This window comes from Aulostomus chinensis, chromosome 3, assembly GCF_037954235.1.
Source record: "Aulostomus chinensis isolate RoL2024-O1b breed Wild chromosome 3, RoL_Achi_v1.0, whole genome shotgun sequence".
NCBI classification, from domain to species: domain Eukaryota; kingdom Metazoa; phylum Chordata; class Actinopteri; order Syngnathiformes; family Aulostomidae; genus Aulostomus; species Aulostomus chinensis.
The window spans coordinates 3,859,633-3,878,268 of NC_141322.1; the positions used below are offsets into that span (position 1 = coordinate 3,859,633).

General features: G+C 45.6%; 1 protein-coding gene across 14 annotated transcripts in view; it reads left to right on the forward strand.

The window, feature by feature from the left end:
- The window catches only part of plekha6 (pleckstrin homology domain containing A6), a 105,789-nt gene that overhangs the window by 41,419 nt on the left and 45,734 nt on the right, over positions 1-18,636 (forward strand). For 10 of the 14 annotated variants that reach the window (XM_086198290.1, XM_086198292.1, XM_086198286.1 and 7 more), the window contains 2 exons: positions 1,149-1,221; positions 10,210-10,310. In XM_086198290.1, coding sequence (XP_086054416.1) covers positions 1,149-1,221; positions 10,210-10,310 — 174 coding nt within the window. Of the gene's footprint in view, positions 1-1,148; positions 1,222-9,819; positions 9,893-9,981; positions 10,101-10,209; positions 10,311-18,636 lie in introns of those variants that run through there. The other 4 variants (XM_086198298.1, XM_086198299.1, XM_086198296.1 and 1 more) reach the window with 2 other exon arrangements.

Consider the following 18,636-nt stretch of genomic DNA (forward strand, 5'->3'; position numbering starts at 1 on the left):
AGCTGTCTAAAAGAATACTTCATCACCAGTGACTCTGACGAGGTAACAGTACTGGTGACACTGACCCTGGGTGAATATTCACTCATTTTGGATATGTCTTTTTATGCAAACCTGTCCTCCAGAAACAAAAAAAGAGGGAAAATCTAAAAGTATATTCAACAAAGTCTGTGTCAGAAACCCCTCACAACTCTCCAGGTACAGTAGTCCACGACATGGCAAGTTCACTGGTTTGGAATGCTGTGCGTAATTGTGGTGAGAACTTATTATTCCCTCTATAGTCGACTAAAACTGTCCCACAATAACGCGGTAAAAGTAGTTTACAGCCCATGGTCACTAACCAAGCTCGATTTCCCATCATGCATTGCATTGGCTGGCAAAAAAAAAAGACAGATGGACAAGAGGAGACCCGTGTAGTGTCAGACAGTCTTATTTTGACTTGTTGATACAAAGATAGATACCTAAATGTTGGGTGGAGGGTAGGAACAGGACACAACTCAGCCATGGGACAATGCAAAGACCAAACCTCAAGAGTCCCAACAGGGATTGAATGCAGCGTTGGGCTGAGCTGCAGCATCTAACAGGGAAGCATGGAGTGGCGTCCCCATAACTCTCCTCCTCCATCACTCTTGTTTAGGCCCTTCGGTCTCTGGTTGCATGATTGTGTCTGACAGTGCGCCTACAACAGATCAGTGTAACATTTGTCTTTCAGCAACAGTTACATTCAACGTTCAGTGCCGAGGCAGAAAATATCATGACCTTGTGACTGCATGGGAGAGGCTGAGTGTGGAGGCGAGGCAGTGAACTGCATCTGGCCCTGACAGGGACTCAAATATACCATCAGTGGTTACGTAAAGGTTAAAATCCTCAGAAAAGACAGAAGAAAAGGTTAAAAGAAGACATTGGAAAAAAGGCCATTAAACTAAAAGTGAATAAGAGTCCCTCTTTAGTAGAAAAGGACCTTTAATTTATTTTTGGTGAACTTGGAGACCGTGTCCATACAGAGTGATTCATTGCAGATTTTTGCCTTTTTTTTTCTTTTTTTTACAGGAATTGTTGTTAACAATAATGACAGACATCAAGGTGATTATATCATGGATGCTAATAAATGTGTGTGTTGTGTGTTGTGTGTGTGTTGTGTGTCCTCACAGGCCAGTAGTGGAGTGAAGCAGTGGAACAAGAGGTGGTTCGTCCTCTCCGACCGATGTCTCTTCTACTACAAAGGTGTGCTCCTTGTTTTGTTTTCTATACTGGCAATCTGCTTCAGTTGTACTGCAGTCAGCTTTCTCGGTGTTGGGGGTAATGCTTTACAAAGTAAAACCTAACAGTACTACAGTATATCGCTTGTTGGCAGTAACAGAGTAAAACCTGATTACTGATTGGGCTGAATATTCATTGTAGCATTATTTTGCAATGCAATAACCAACTTGCAATGAGAAGCTCCTGATTTATTAAAGATAGGTCAGTGCTATTTTCAGTCATTTTTTTAATATCACCAGGCAAAACTTCTGACGCAATCTCTGTGGAGTTTCTCTGGTTCTTCCAGATATCTGCTTATATTATTGTTTCATGTTGTACCACATTGCTGGTAATGAAAACTCAATATTTCCCTGGTTTACTGTTTGATAATTGACTAATTTCTGAATGAGGTCATCAGGCTGCTCATATCACTGACAGCCCTGCAGTGCACTGGTGTACATAAATGACCACAGCATAAATGATGTTGGAAAGATTTGAGGTCAACAGATTTGCCAACAATTCATCTTTCAGCACAAAGAGTCTTGTGTGTGTGTGTGTGTGTGTGAGAGCGAGAGAGAGAGAGAGAGAGAGAGAGAGAGAGAGAGAAGATGTGTGAATATTGAATGTGCTTCAGCTCATCAGAGGCATTTCTCACATGCACATTAATGGGTCACTTGGCTCTGCTTTCCTGCTCCAGCTCTCTTTTCAGCACTGCACCTCACCAAGCTATCACAGGCTACAGTCCTCCTCTGGTCACCATAAACCCAGTTAGCAAAATTCCATTTTAATAATCAAAGAAAAAACAAAAAAATACAAAATTTATGACAGTGGGAACATCTCACATCTTCATCAGGAAGCTCCATTGTCCGCAGAGACCAGTATCTTTGTGACGCTCCGGAGTCCTGGTTCAGGTCCCAGTGTTTGTGTCAGTGCGTTGAAAAGATGTTTTATCATCAGCTCAGAAAATACAAGATCAAAAGCTCCCAGCTTCCATAATCAGGGCATAACTGATAGAATGAATATGTTAAAATGAAGGTAAAATCAACAAAGACTTGTTCTTCTATGAGATGGAGTGATAACAGCAGTTAAATAGTGTCAGGACCGCCGGGCCTACCCTCAGATGCACAAACACATTACTGGCACAGTCCCAGCGTGGACCAGCAGCCTGCCTGTGAGCTACAGTACCTCTGTCTTCCATGAATTTACCAAAGTAGGACATCACATGTGACCACTAATTGTGTAACACTTATTTTTTAGGAGTGCGTATTTTAGTGGTGCATGAAGACCCCTAAAAGAACCCAAAGTCACCACTGACGTCTCTACCAGTGGAATCTGTTACGGGGCAGCGCTGACTGATTCTGCAGCAACACAATAAGTGATAATAAAAATTGCATGATTATAATCAATAACCAGCAAGACAATCTGATACGTTTTTAAAAGTTGATATGTCCCAGGAGGCTGCAGGAGGCTGCAGCGCCAGGTGTGCTTACCTCGATACGGCCTCCAAGCCCCGACTGTCTCACCATCCTTACTGTCACCCCACCCTCATTTCTGTCTCCTCCATCCTCTTCACTGTCTCCCCCACCATCCTCACTGTCACCATCACCCTCTTCACTGTGTCCGCCCCCCTCTTGTGAGCCCCATACTATGTTTATGTAAAAGTCAAGTCAATCAGCAAGACACCACGGGGGATCGAACCCTGTCCCAGTAAACCAGGGGTATTGTTACCTGGGTCTTTTGCTTTTTGCTGGTACGTGAAAGCAAAAGCAAAAGCAAAAGCTGCAGCACATCAGCATGTGAGTGCCAGGACATCATATCATGGCATCATTGTCCTAAATTAGGTCCACCAAACGTGACTCCAGCTCTGTTCAGGGGGGACCAGTATTAGCAGCCGACCTCATACATAAGGTTGAGTCCTGAACTCTCAGCAGGAACGCAGAGTTAAGAGCACTCAGAACCTAAACTCCAGAAGCATCTGGTGAAACACCAGGTGCATTTCAAAGCCAATGAATTCATGACTGCTGACAGCATGACAGGAAGCCTCCAAGATAACAACTGCAGTAATGATAGCTCGTAGTACTCACACGCCTGCCGTCAGCAGTGGCATGTTACCTGTAGCCAGAGTCACAGGCGACGATGACTGTTCTTACACTGCTTCTGGTGTCTAAAAACCATGAGCACAGGAATGCACCTTCTCCTCAACCTCCTCAACTCCTTCACAAGGGTTGAATCCTTACAAACAACGCCATCATGCCAAATACCTCGAACATACAAACCCGGGAGGTTGGCTGGGCTTGTGATTAGTGTCAGGTTTAATCCATCAACAAGTGTCCTAAACTGTTACACTTAAATGTCTGGTTGGCAGATGTCTCACTGACTGAACTGTTATATTTGGAGTTTATTTCCAACTGAAGTAGAAAGAGCATTGGTACTGGGGACAATTTCTTATCAGCTCAATTAAGTTCCATCCATCCAATGTAATTGCTCCTGATGGCCCTGCGACGGACTGCTGCTTGTCCAGGGTGAACCCCGCCTCTCACCCAATGTCAGCTGAGAGGCGGGGTTCACCCTGGACGGGTCACCAGTCCATCAGGAGCAAATAGAGGTTCAGTATCTTGCTCAAGGACACTTGGACATGGTCACTGGGGGAAGTGGGGACCGAGCCAGCGACCCTTCAGTTGCTAGACAGCCACTCCACCTCTGAGCCACGCCGGGCCTCCAGCTCAGTTGAATTTCTGTATCTAAACAGGTTTGAAGTTGGCAGACTGCTTTAAAGCGACATTATGACTGTTTTGCCAAATTAAAAAAAGCTTTTTATATCAGTTATGAATGACCGGAGAAGCAGCGCTAGCTCACAGTAGCAGCCATAAGCAGCCTCCTGCACTCCGCCGTTATGTAAAGTGAACAGAGCAGGAAATTCTTTGTTGAACTTCACATTAAACTGATTTCTATAATCAGGCCAAACCAGTGAAACATCTTAATGTTGGAAAAAGACATTTTTGACAAAAAGAAAAAGGCAGTCATCGTGTTTTTCATCATCACCAGGCCAAAAGCATTTTTCAAACTGGGATGTCAATTCAAAATTCTGATGCTAAGCTAATTAGCTCAGCCTTTAATATATTTAAACAGTTTAAAGTTAGAAAGTGCAAACTAACAGACATTTCTGTACTTTTGTTTGAATTAGTAATGTTGGCTGATTTTCAAACTAGCTTAGCCTAGCATGGTGTAATGTTAGCTGGATATTGAAGCAGGTGGATCTTACCGCTCCCAGGTTAAGCGACGTCACGTCATCTCCACGCCTCATGTCAAATTTTGGTGTGACATTAGCATTTATTTATGCAACATACTTTGCCAGGTCACTCTTGCAGCCCATGTGTTCTGTCTCGCACTACTCACACCGTACCTACGCTACACACACTGAGCTGTCCATCAAGGACTCATTTCTGCTTTATCCTTTTCATATAAAAGGCTCCTCCTGCTACATATAGCAGTGGTGCTAACATTAGCTTGCCTTTTAGCCAGAGATACTGTATGTTACATTTACTTCACACGATGAAAGTTCAGTTCATCAGTGTCAGTACTGGTTATCGTGATGTTCTTGATATATTGTTAAAACAATGCAGACAAGTCTGGAAAGTTGCTTATCAGCCAAAGTACACGTCTGTTGACTCTGATGACGACAGTTGGTTTCGATATCCTGTGTGCTTCTCTGTGATTGGACGGCTCCACCTTCCACCACCTTCGTTCATCCTTCTCTTGCAGATAGTAGGCACACCCCTCTTGCATTGTTCCAGGTATTGAGGAGTATCACTGAGTATGCGGCATCACTCAGGAGGTAGAAGGTTCCTGGCTTGATCCCTGTCTCTTCCACAGACACATTGTCATTGAGCGAGACAAGGAATTCTCTAACCGCAGCCTCCACCATGTGTGTGTATGGGAGGATTCAAAATGCTTTTAGAGGTCGGCGGACTGGAAAAGTGCCATATAAATGTTGTGTTTCCATGCCTCTGGTGGGAGCCGTGTGAAATCTGATAAACCCCAGTCGCTATCAGTCCGACATGTATGTAAATGACATCATATCTGGGTGTTGGAGAGCGATGAGATTACATCTGGAGCTGTTCATCTGTGCTGGAGGATAAGTTACACCCCCTGAACTACTGACTGGGGTTGCACTGTGGGTAATCGGCGCAGACAGGGAGAAAGACACAACTGTCCATTGTGAGTTTGACTGTGTCAGAGTTAGTTGTTAAATGAACGCGACCATCTTGTACATCATTGTGCAACATTCTCCCAGAGGATGTGCACAGAAATCTTGTGATAAACAGAGAAGCGGCAGAAGTGATTTGACAAGATAATAATTGTGACTTCTATGAAGCCATAAATAATCTACTCCAGTTGTGAGTGTTTCACAAACTTGAATGACTTCTAAGTGTCCGTGCCTCTGTGTTTCCTCCTGCACCAGGGGAGTCTCTTTTTATTCTGAACACGTCTGTTGTGTTCCCAGCCTCTTTCTCTGCCTGGCCCAGCTGTGTTTTGGAATAAGAAGGCCTAAAGAGAGGGAGTGATGGAGGGAGGAATGTGTGACAGTGCAATTTACCACTGCCATTGCTATGCCAGCAAAGAACGAGGCCCAAAAAATGGGCATGAGGAGAGCACTGGACTTTTGTTGTCTGTGTGGGGTAGCACAAAGCAGTCTCTGACTCCTCTAAAGCACGGCGTTGTGGTTGGTGCTGCCGTGTGTGCTGCTCTAAGACATAGAATGGGCTAATATTGATGGTGTAGTAAAAGCTGTTTCTTCTACTCTTTTCTGTCTAATTAGGCCTCACAATGTCTGAAATTTGCATTTTCAAAATATCAAACCAGGCCAGAGGCAAGAGTCGACAAAAATAACACATTTGGCTATCACTTAGAGAAACGCTGACACCAGTCGGATCCTTTAGAGTGGCGCACAACTGCTGGCTGAACACGACTGGTGTTGGGGAACATTTTGGTTTTATGTTACCACAAAACCCCAGTAAACTGGTGTACAACCACACCTGAGGCTTCACGTTTCTTTTCTCGATGATGATCATAGATGAGCTCCATTTATATACCATTTTTTCTGCAATTTGTTTATCCAAGGCACTTTAGAATGCTGTACACACACACACACACACACACACACACACACACACACACACACACACACACACACACACACACACACACACACACACGGTCACTGGGAGCAATGATGTCATATGAACACCAACCAATTGATTTTTTTTGACCGAACAGGAGTTTATGGCCCCCGTACAGATGCATGCTGGCCTGAATACCTGCCGGTGTCATGAAGATACTTGCCTGTAACCAAGTTATCGAACAGATGATGGCACTAGTTGAGATGTGTGTGGAAGAGAACAGTTCATCCTGCTGAGAACAGGAATATATGTTCCTATGTTCAGAACCGCCTCTGTGGTGTTACAGAAAATACGGCACTAGTTACTCACAGCATGAGCAAGCCAGCAGTCCTCCTGTTCTAAAGGGGAAAACCTGATTGTACATATGAATTTGTACATAATTACAGAGCGCTTATTGACAGTAGATGTTGGAAGTCCTGGATCTGACAACTCCCATCGCTGGTGATAAGATAAGACGCAGCTGTGCAGCACCACCGCAAGTCATGAAAAATAGGTCACTTTAGTATGAGTGATGCGTGTGTACATAATAGTATTACTGATAGGAGGGGAGAACTGAGTCTCAAAGCAGGCCAGTTGGTGTGTTTTCAAAGTTTTCAGCCTATTGTGGTGATTTAAGTTTACAAGTTGTTCAAATGTAGGCTCCAGCCCCCGCGACCCTTATAAGTGGTATAGAAAATGGATGGATGGATGGATGGAGGTTGTTCAAGTGTCACCTGACCCACTTTCTCAGTGTAGGGACCAACAGCACATTATCTGGTGAATGATTGATAAAGCAAAGAGGGGCTGAGCCAGACAGACACACCTCGCCCATGTTGTACAGCAGCGGTTCTGGTGTGACATGGTGCGGGGAGGAAAGAATCAGACGGGTCAGACTGCTTGTGTGAGCCACAGCTCAGGAGGAGACTGCAGCTGACTGTCAAATCTGCAAATCAGGAGGACAAAGCCGATTCTGTCCAGAGCGAACAACATAGTTTTTTGACCTTCCTGGCGGCACGCAGCTCTGAGTCAGTTTGTTCCAACCGAAGAAGTAGATCTCTAAATGATCAAAAACAGAGTAACGAGGAGGAGGAAGAGGTGCATTTTTGGGGGGGACGGAAAGGTGGTTCAGATATAGTGAGTGCATCCAACAGCAGGACTTGTGCAGCTCACTGTTCATGCATTTTTAACACTGTTCGGACCGTGAAGCTGCGTGGGACGGAGGACTGAGGGAAGTCAGGCTTTGTGTGGCATCTTGCGTACTTGATGGTAGATCGATTGACCGTTACATCAAGTGACAATTAATCTGAAGGCCACTCAGAGAATGAATCCCTCTACATGACGTCATCAGATCCGGGTTAATCAGACATTCAAATTTCTGCTGTAAAACAAAATTTCTTCAAAAGTAGTTACTCTGCCATCAAACTAACCAAGAGCAGTGATCACATGACCTCATTGGAGAAGGTAAAAAAATAGAAAATCAGCAAACTTACATACCATCAGTTCCTTGGAGGCAGCGTGATGGATACACCAAAGTCAATGTAGAAAACTACCGTTTTTGTATTGTTTGATGGATCTGCCCCCAAGCAGAATGACGCCTTCCTTCGGTCTATTCAGATTTGATGCAAATGCCCACGAGAGCTGAAAAAGGACCTGAAAAGATTCTGATGATCAGAGTTCACAGTCACATTGTTGTCGTCTCATTGTGAGGGTTGAGATTTACAGGCACGGATTTACAATACACATCATTATTTATTTTATGGTGCAAACAGTTTAATACAGTGTTCAGGACATAAGGGGATAAATTCACCATTTAAAACTCAAATTCACAGACTAACATTGGAAGTTATGAACTAGGCTGCAGTCTATTCAGGTAAAAATGAAATACAATTTAGAATTTGCAAAGGCATAGCATGATGTTACATTTTCAGTATATTAATCCATCCATCCATCCATCATCCATCCATCCATCCATCCCTCCATCCATTTTCTCCCTCTTATCCTGTTGAGGGTGGTGGGGGTGGAGCCTATCCCAGCAGCCTTCCCCCTGGACAGGTCACCAGTCCATGGCAGGGCCAACACATATAGACAGACAACCATTGGCTCTCCCAGCCACACCTACGGTCAATTTAGAGTCTGGATTAACCTGGTCCCCTCTTGATGTCTTTGGACTGTGGGAGGAAGCTGGAGTACCAGAGAGAACCCAGCAGGAACAGGGAGAACATGGAGACTCACCCAGAAAGACCCCGTGCTGCAGCCGAGGCTCCACCCACAACCTTCTTGCTGGGGGCCACAGTGAGGACCACTGCTCCACCGGGCTGCCAACATTGTATTAATATATTGCAGTAATTATAACCAGTACTTCATATTACAGCATGAGAAACCCATGTTGGGTTTTTAGGTCCGTCTGTCTTTTTCCCATGAATACGTCTGGGACACTTTGAGGGAAATTCTTCAAATTGGGCTCACATGTTCCCTGAGATCCAACAGCACACATCATGGAGGCATCAATGTACTCGTGTGTTTGATCATGAAACATCAACCCGTGTGGAATTTCCTGACACAACTGGTAAATGACTAATTAGGGTTTACTTAAATTGGATTTATGGACCCTCATGTTGAAGCAGTTGCGCCCAGTGAGGTGTCTGGGAGAAGAGGCATTTGTCTGGTTTCTCCTCTCTCTGGTGATGCCGCCCCCTGCATGTAGTGATGTGTCAAGACCTACGCTGCTATCCGCACGCTTGTCTGACAAAAACACATTTACATTCATTTACATACACATTCTGATATATGTGCTATTTGGCAAAATATATATAAAGAAATCATATGAGCTACCCCTGCCAATTCATACAAATGAAACCGTGTGAATAATTTGTCTCGTCCTCATCGCTTGCCGTAGCGCCCTGTGTGTCTCACATGTGTCAGAACACACTTCCCAGTCTATAAATACAGACATTCATGAATCATTTAAATGTGTGTGGGAAGCAGAGGTGCGTCCATTTACCTGCGGCCCCTCATGCGTCTGTGTGCGTGTGCATGGCTGACACCTCATTGGTGGCGAGGAGCAGGTACAGTTGGCTGGGGGCCAAAATTCCTGCAGCACTGAGTCACATGGGCCGATTATTATCTCTCTGTTGCGCGCACACACACACACACACACACACACACACACACACACACACACACACACGAACAAACATCCATGCACATGCATACGCACACACACACACACACACACACACACACACACACACACACACACACACACGCACTCACACACACGCACACACAAAGCAGCAGAGCAGGGATCAGAGTATTGTATGATTGTACTAGCCCTTCCCCCTTCCTCTCTCTCTCTGCTCCCTTGCCGTCATTTGCTCTCTCTTTCTCCCTCCCTCTCTCACTCCCTCTCTCCCTATCTCTCTCACACACCCACACATAAACACACCAGTCAGTGGCAGAACCAGTGTCAGTGAAGCGCTACGTTCAGGAAATAAGAGGTAGGAGGACACACACGGGAGTATATCCCTTTTCAAAGTGCTGAAATTTTCATGCTGGCCTTCATGATTCATTCAGCACTCTTCTCCAGTGCTCCTATTTATGACCACTGGATCCTGACGTGTATGAGCCATTACGGCCGCTTATCACAGGGACCCTCGGACCAGAATGGATAGCTATTCTAGGAAGCCGTCACCATGGGAGAAGAGTGTGAGGCGAGAGGAGATAACGCTCTGTCTTGTATCCTGCTGATAGCCCTCAACTGGAGTCAGATCTTTGGAAGCCTCCTGAGATCTTCTCTCTTTTCTCCTCTCCACAGATGAGAAGGAGGACACGGTGTTAGGGAGTTTGCCTCTGCTCAGTTTCCGGATCGGAGGAGTGGAGCCCTCGGACAACGTCACCCGCAAGTTTGCCTTTAAGGTCAGTACCATGCTGATGGAGGGATGGCGGGTGTAATTGCATTTGGTGGCAGGGATGTACAGACATACTGATGAGCACATCCTGCTGCAAGCGTTGAAGCCCCAGGACATATAGGATCACCTGGAGGCTGTTGGTGCTCGGAACCACAGCGTTTCCCTCCAACTCTTGGAGGAGTCCGCCTTGTGCAAAAGCAACATTTCCAGAGAAGTTTGGGTGTGTTGCATGGCTGTGGCTCAAAGGAGGCTGTTTCTGATTGACGAATCGAAGCTGACTCCATGGCTGAGTCACATGACATTATTTATGAGTGTTGACGAGCCCTGTGGGGACCGGCTCTGGTATTGGTGTCTCCTGGTCTCATCAGAGTGGAGGCCTAATTGGATTTTTCAGTGTTGACATGACCTTGGATGAGAATTTACATTAATCTGGGTTTTGAAGGCAGATACGGATGCTGAGTGACTTTTAAGTACGAACTAAAGCCTGTATAAAACTGTGAGGCTGAATGTTTCCCTCTGATATCCTGGCTGCTGTCAGCATCCTCACATTCGACACTGCAAAACCTGGGAGCTCACGGGAAATCCCGGTATTTGATATTATAATAGAATATGAGCTCCAGTCTCTCCCTCAGATGGCAAATTTACTTTTCAGCTGAGTTTTATTTAAATAAAAATGGCACAAAGTGCAGCATTTAACTGTCACAACACCCCTTTTTACTAGGGATGTGATGGCTGAATGAGTGACATGTTAACATGTTGTCATGTTCTCATGTTGACAGTAAAAGTGTCAGACATGCTTTTTAGGAAGTGTCCTCCTTATCTGGTGTGATCCTGGATCTCAAAGTCATTTCCTTGCCTTTAAAATCCAAGCAGCAATATTTTATTATGATTAAGGTTTTGTCAGAGATGGATTTTTAGAGCCTTATTGTGAAAACATTCTGAGCTAAGCTCCAGTGCTTCTGTTGCTTGTTGTTACTTTGAGACTGAAAAGACATCGAATGAAATGGTGGAGGCGGCCTGCCTTCCCTGGCGTGTGCGATCCAGCTATTAGAGCCACACAACCACAATCGTCACAAAAGATAATGATCTCTATCCACCCTGTCGCGATCAGAGCCTCTCACTTTAACCTCACGTTCATCACGTGATCAAAAAATGGTCTTTCTTTGACCTTTTATGGAGGACTCTATAAATCCTGAATGATCAGCAGTATTTAAGTCAATTTTTCTGTCTGTCTGTCAGTGTCCCTCATTCTCTCTCTCTCTCTCTCTCTCTCTCTCTCTTTCTCTCTCTCTCTCTCTCTCGTTCAATGACCTTTCGCCTCACTGGTCGAGGCAGATGGCCGCCTTCACAGGGTCTGGGTCTGCTTGATGTTCCGAGAGCGTCACATCGCGTGGCCCCACACCTGCTCTCTTTGCGAAGTGTCACGGGATCACTTTTGTTGTGGTCTGGTGCTATAATAGTGACTTTATTTGGGGATGGTTGGAAAAAGACCTCCCGTTGATGCCCAAGATGGGGAATGATGTTTCTGAGGAGCGTCGGTTTGGTGTGAAAACACCGGAGAGTATAAAGCCCTGCATGTATTCACACATAAACACATTTCGAAGAGAGGCAATGACAATCAAACACCAAAAATAGAAGATTTGTCTTCTCGTCTTGAGAACTAGATCAAGGCTGTATTTGCTTGGATCAGGATGAATCACATCAGCTGCAGGGCCCAGAAAAGGAGCTCCACCTGACAGAGGCTGTAATGTGTGCTCGCTGAGTCTGGATCTGCTGAGTAAAGCTTCATATAATTGGGAAAGTTAGCCCTGTTCCCCCCCATCAGTTTGAAACGCACACGCTGTGACAGATCTCTCGCCAGCTCTCGGCCTTTGTAACTCCCTTATCGCTCGCTCTTTTTCTGCGTCCCATCTCTTACCACAAACACTGTTTGTCATTATGACTTTTCTTCACATTTCAGAACATTCAGTCCTTTCTGTTGACTCTTCCATGCATATCCAGTGAGCGCCAAGCTCGGGTGCAAAGTCCGGTGCATGTTCCAATTGCAAACACACACTCGCACACACTCGCACACACACACGCACACACAGGTCCTGTCAGTGCAAATACACTTAGCAAGGGTTTAACAGCCTGCCAGGGATTAGCGTGGTGGCTAATATTCCTGACTTGACAATCGGTTCTGTTTACGGTCCAGTCTCCCTGAAAAGGGCCTGTTAATATTAACAGTGATAAAATAGATTTGCGTAGACTTGTGACATGCAAAGGTACAAATGGCATGAATACAAAATGGAGTAAGATTCTAAATATATCAGAGGTAAATATAGAGAAAAGACATAAGCACCATGAAGTGATGTAGACAAAAAACAATTTTGATGGGGCCTTTGAGTCAATATTAGTTTTAAGCAGTGATTTAAATGAAACGCTGAGCGCAGCAGCTGCAGCTGATCAAAGACCAAGGTCGCAGGAAGCAGATCGTCGTGTGCATCAGAGGGATGGAACAGCAGAGTCTGCTCTTCAGCTTCGATTCAGACTCAGTAACACAACTAATGTTTGCTTCGCTTTCTGCCTGGGCTGGTACATCACTCCGCTTTCTTTGAAGCAAATCAACATCTTTGAGACAGGTCAGTCGGTCACTGGCGTCAAGGGAGAAGACCGCAATCTCAAGAAAGGAGGCTACGTGGACACAGAGTGTCCAAATTAGTTTGTACATTTTCCTCCAAACCGCCAAAAATAGGTCATCTGGAGCAAAACGGATTCAATCCGCTTAGTACTTCTGCCTGTAATTAACAAATTTAATCAGAATATGGTCACATTTGTCAAATTGTCTAACATTACATATTCTTTCAAAGAGCTTTCTTGCAAAGTGAAATACATATTTTTTAGTCTGGAAATGTACCTTATGACTAAAACCAAGGGTACAAAAAGGGATTTAAAGCTGGCTGAAGGATGCATGTTTGTCTTCTCAAAGGGTGCAGCTTCAAAACAAGCTTTCATACCCTTTTAGGTGTACCTCTATTTTTGAACTTTGACCTCCCAACGACCTTAAACAGTCTTCAAGATTTACAATGATATCCCAAAAGTGTGTGAATGTCACACAGCAGCTGGAGGGGATTCTCCTCGCTGAGAGACGCAAAGTAAGGCAACTCCTCACTGTCCACAGCCGTGAGGTGCGCTCATCTGATGAAAGGCCGAGAGTTCGCCTTCGTCTGAGGAACGGTGTGCTGAGTCAGGCGAACCCGTTTCAAACGTGCTGCGATATTGACATCATGGTTAGTGTCAATTGACTTGATGCGATTCATTCGCAGGTGAGTTTTTCGCATTTCTCGTCGTTTATTCAACTGCTACTGGTGTACTGGGACCTTAAAGAAATAGTTTCCCTTGAGTGCTTCCAGCCCCTCTGATTGGAGACGGAATTCAAAAATGGATTACCCTCAGATAAACAGGAATCCCCCCCCCCGCCAGTGGCGTGACACGAGGGAAATATTCTTCTCTGGCGTGTTTGCCTGATTCTAGCAGTCAGACATGAACACCAGTGGATGACAAGGTAGAGACCTTCGGATGCACTGTCAGTCCTGGGAACGTCTGCCTTGTTTGTGTCGAGCACAATGCATGATGGTCCATCGTGATCCTTGCTTGTAGCCTGTTTTTCCAGCAACACTGTGGGATACTCTCAGCCAAACACATCACCTCCCCGAACAGACGGACTGGCACTCTGCACAGCACCATGAAGCGAGTGATTTCAGAGGCTGCCTGTGGTTCAGTCTTGAAGCGAAGAAATTTAGCGATGGGCAGATGTTTGAGGGATGTTTTTTATTTATTGAAGTAGGAATTTAAAACGTGGTCACACATCTACTGAGGGTCAGACCTGCACCGACTACCTGACACATCCCAGCCTCCGTAAATCCCTCCCAGCTGGGATGTGTAGATCCAGACAACAAGATGATTAAAGCACTTGCTGAATATGAACAGCAGCCGCCACTACGCTAATTCGCCGCTGAGATCCCAAGAGAAGTGTCCATCCCGGCCCAACCTCCCTCCTCCTCCTCCTCCTCCCCTCCTCTCCGCTCCCTTTTTGCCCCTCTTATTGCCCCTCTTATTGCTGCTATATTTGACTGACTGGGTAAGAAGTGGAGCACCGCGCTAGTGCCAGCGTTCCCTCACTATCTGGGTCTGTCCAGTTCAACTGCATTGTGGATTAGTTTGAATTAGTCTCCCGTCTGCTTGGAAAGGGTCCACGGGGTCTCCTTTTCTGAAAATTAATTTATGCATGTAATGCTTGGCTTGGTTTTCTGCAGATATTGTTCCTTTACAACAGGTCCAAACCTTTGCGCCACATAAGCTCGAACTATGATTGGAAAAGAGATTTCCTTTAAGATGTATTTTATTTATTTATTTGATTAACCGAACAAGATGAGCGTGTTATAAAAGGACTCAATACACTCTAAAAGATGGAATACATAACAGCAAAAGTGAGAGTCCTAAGTAGAAGGCATCGGTCCTCTGGTAACTCACTCCAGAAATGTCAGCGCTGACCTTCAGAGCCCCGTGAGAGCGAACCACAGCCACAGGCTAATTTACCAGACCTGCCACCTACCGCAGGGGACCTTAAGGTCCAGACGTGAACGTGGGAACTTGAGGAACCACTAATATCAAGTGAAGATAGAAATCGAATGTCTGATGCTTCCGACTGCTCTGGGGATCATCCAGTCGGTGCTGATTTGCTCCCATGCCCCCGGATTCTTCCTCCTCCTACAAGTCCTGGTCTCTCACCAGTGAATTCAAGGCTGCTTCTTCCGTGTTTGTGTGATTTTGCTGTCGAAGTTGCGTTGGGGAACATCAGACGAACGGGCTTCTGTTCTGGCAAAAGAAATATCTGGGAAAAGAGAAAGTGGTGGCCATGAGATCCACAGATATTGAAACCCTCCACTGTGACGGTGTCAGCTCCTCTGGCCAGTTTAATTAATTAAAGTGAAAGCTAATTCAAGTCTCCTTCAAATCGGCCTCTTTTATGAAAACCCGTCCGGTAGTTTTTGAGTGATTCTGCTGAACGTCAGACTAACAGCAGTGACAGCGGTGACCTCTGGTCTAGGAGGTCTGGAACCGCACACACAAACACTGGAAGGACACCACCGTTTCTAAAGGAGGTGCTCAAAAAATAAGAGTTCTTTAACCACCAGCGTGTTCATGTAGCCAAGGAACGAGATCATGTGATCTGTCTGTCAGCAGGATTATATAAAAACTGTAGTTCATCAAAGGTGGTGGAGGGGTGAAGCACTGGCCAAGGAAGAACCCATGAAAAGAAAGTGAAACAGAGCATTGATTCGCATTCGGCTTGGCTGAGGTCACCTCAGTGGAAGTGTGTGCTCTCATTCCTGAATATTTCCCTCCCAACGCTCCCTTAATCTTTTAATACACGCTTGCTCATAACACACGATTTAAAGGTCAGATTAATCTGTTTCATTTGTGATTTTTATATATTATACATAATTCCATAAATGCCTTTGCGGCATGATTACTGATTTTATGAATTCTCTGGTTCGATGCTCTGTTTTTCTGTCTCTCTGCTGCTCCGACACCTGAAGTCTCTGTCTGTGGGACGAAGGATAGATCCTCTTAATGTCTCAGTCTTTCCCTCCCCATGTTCAGCTGTTTTCAGGGTTCATTCCGTACTCTCAGAAGTGCATTTGATCGCACGTTAATAAGCATGCCATGGTATTCATGTAGCTTCTCCCTGGAGTCAACCTGTCTGATGCCGCTGTCACAGATATTGGAATGTGACGTGAGTCCGCCATCTGTGAGTCCGCGAGCTGTGTTGGCCTAACAGGGAGTGGAGAACACACACACACGCACGCGCACACACGCACACACACACGCATGCACGCACAGGAGTGAGGAGGGTTGTTGAGTTGGCGGCTCCTGCTGTACAGTTGGTATTTACAGTAAAGACAGTGAACAAAGCTCTAGCTCTAGTATTCTGTCCAGTCCAGTAACTATGGATTACATAATGACAGACAAGTGTCAGGGACATGTGACCAGCCAGCGGAAGCGGCGGGTTTTCAGAAGGTGGACGTCTCACGCTTGGTTCTACTGGGTGAGCTGCCTCCGGGCGTCGTGGAGGAGGGGCTGTGCTCCTGTCCCGGCGTGCCTCCTTCAGAGCCTACTGGTCCAACCACTTCTGTTTGTGACAAGTATCGTCTCAAGATGACCCACAACGACACTGGAGACGCGCAGAGCCCGCAGGTTCTCGTCCCTCCGGTTTCAGTCCGTGTTTAAAGCAGTGACTGGGCTACTTTGAAGACAAAGAACCTCATTTAGCAAATGTTCTAACATGAATTTGTTCTCACACCCTTCAGGGTTTTTTTTCTCCCGTGTGTATTTGAATCCAAGAGACGGATGTGTAACTCCTCGACCCTGATGTAACTGTGCACGTCGACACCGGAGATGTCAGAAACAAGGAGTTCCACATTCCTATCAGGCTTTACTTCCTGTCTGTGAGGCTAAATTAGATAATACAACTTTATTAATCCCAGAGAGGAACTTGATGACCAAGAGCATGCATCGGCTGTTTATATCCAGATTTGATCTATTTTGGATTATTGTGGAACAGAGAAATTTATTTTGGTGTTTTAGCATTTCAGTTGTTTGACCTGCTTTTTAAAATGTGGATCTCAACGGCTGCACGGTGGAGCAGTGGTCAGCACTGCGGCCCCCCCGCAAGAAGGTTCCGGGCTTGGGCACGGGGTCTTTCTGTGTGAGTCTGCATGTTCTCCCTTTGCCTGCGTGGTTTCCCACTGGTACTCCAGCTTCTTCCCACAGTCCAAAGACATGCAGTTGGGATAATTGGATACTCTAATTTGATCGTAGGTGTGAATGGTTGTTTGTCTTTGTATGATGGCCCTGCGATGGACTGGCGACCCGTCCAGGGTGAACCCCGCTGGGATAGGCTCCACCCCCGACCCTTAACAGGAATAAGAAGAAGAAAATGGATGGATGGATCTCAATAACAGCAGTAAAGGAATCAAGTCCCGTGAGTGTCCCTTGATTTCCGAGCCGTCGTATTGTGACATGACTACGTTATAACGTTGACCGTGGCTGGAACGTTCGCTCATGTCTGGCCTGCTTCATGTAGGATCCTTGAGACGCCTCACAGCCACCAGGAATTCTATGGTGTGTTTTCTCTAAACTGTAAAGTTTCAGTCCATGACACGGGAGCTGGGGGGGGGGGGGGGGGCAGACGTGCTGGCAAGGAGGCCACCCCCCCCCCCCCCGCATGTTAGCATGTGTCACCACGTCATCGCTGAAGCTGTTGCTGAATGAGGTCACCGCTGGCTACTGATGTGTTGGATCGCTTGTGTTGCTGGACATTTATTGTAACAAATTACTGTGCGTAACATTTTGTGATGTCATGCGAATGCTGCATGAGCATAGGTCTGCAGGAACGCTACAAGTCACAACAAGCTGTGTCAGTAAATACAAAAAATCTGGAATGCTTCTCCGCACGCGTGCCTCTACACACGCGTGCCTCTACACACGCGTGCACACATTTTATTTGAAGTGATTTGTCTTAGTTTACAGCTCCAGCTGTGACAGATGTGAATGGTCATTTTGATGTTTGATCAGAAACCCTCGTCTGACCAAAGTGAACTTTGACTGTGTCCTACAGCACACATCCAGAGACCAGTTCAGTTGTATAACATGGCGACGATCACGTGCCTGCGTGGAGCAAATGTCACCACGTTATTGGAATGCTGACACGAGCGTGGCAGGGCCCCATCGTGGACGTGCCGTCGCTGTTACTCATTAATGCAGGTGATTGAGGTTTCAAACGATGAGTTTAACTTTTGGAAATTGGTTCCATCATGTAGTTGTAGTTGTTTGTGTGAGTAGCTGAGGTAATGTTAGCCTTCTGGCTAGCTAAGTCATGCAGCAGCATCAGTGCTGGAACTGACCAAAAGGATGCGTTCGTGTATGCTGTTTATAACCCTGATGAGGATGTTCAGCGCTTTGCTACAGAAATAAAGCCGATATTTGGAGGTAGACTGAGTTTTTTGTTCATGTGAATCGCTGACTGGCTTCATCTTCTGGCTAAAAACCCCCCCAAAAAACACTTCCTGACCATCGGTCTTGCTTTTGTTTGCTTTTTCTCATCTTCTGACATCCTTCCGTACAGTCCTGTGGTTTAATATCACTCTTGTTAGGGTTGTTTTCTGTAGGGCTCCTTTTGTTGGAACCTCCAGTGGAAAGATGGGGAAAAAAATCGATAATTGAAAAAAAGCTGTATGAAATTACATTTTCTTAACCATCTTGTTTTTACACATTTCACATTACGTTAA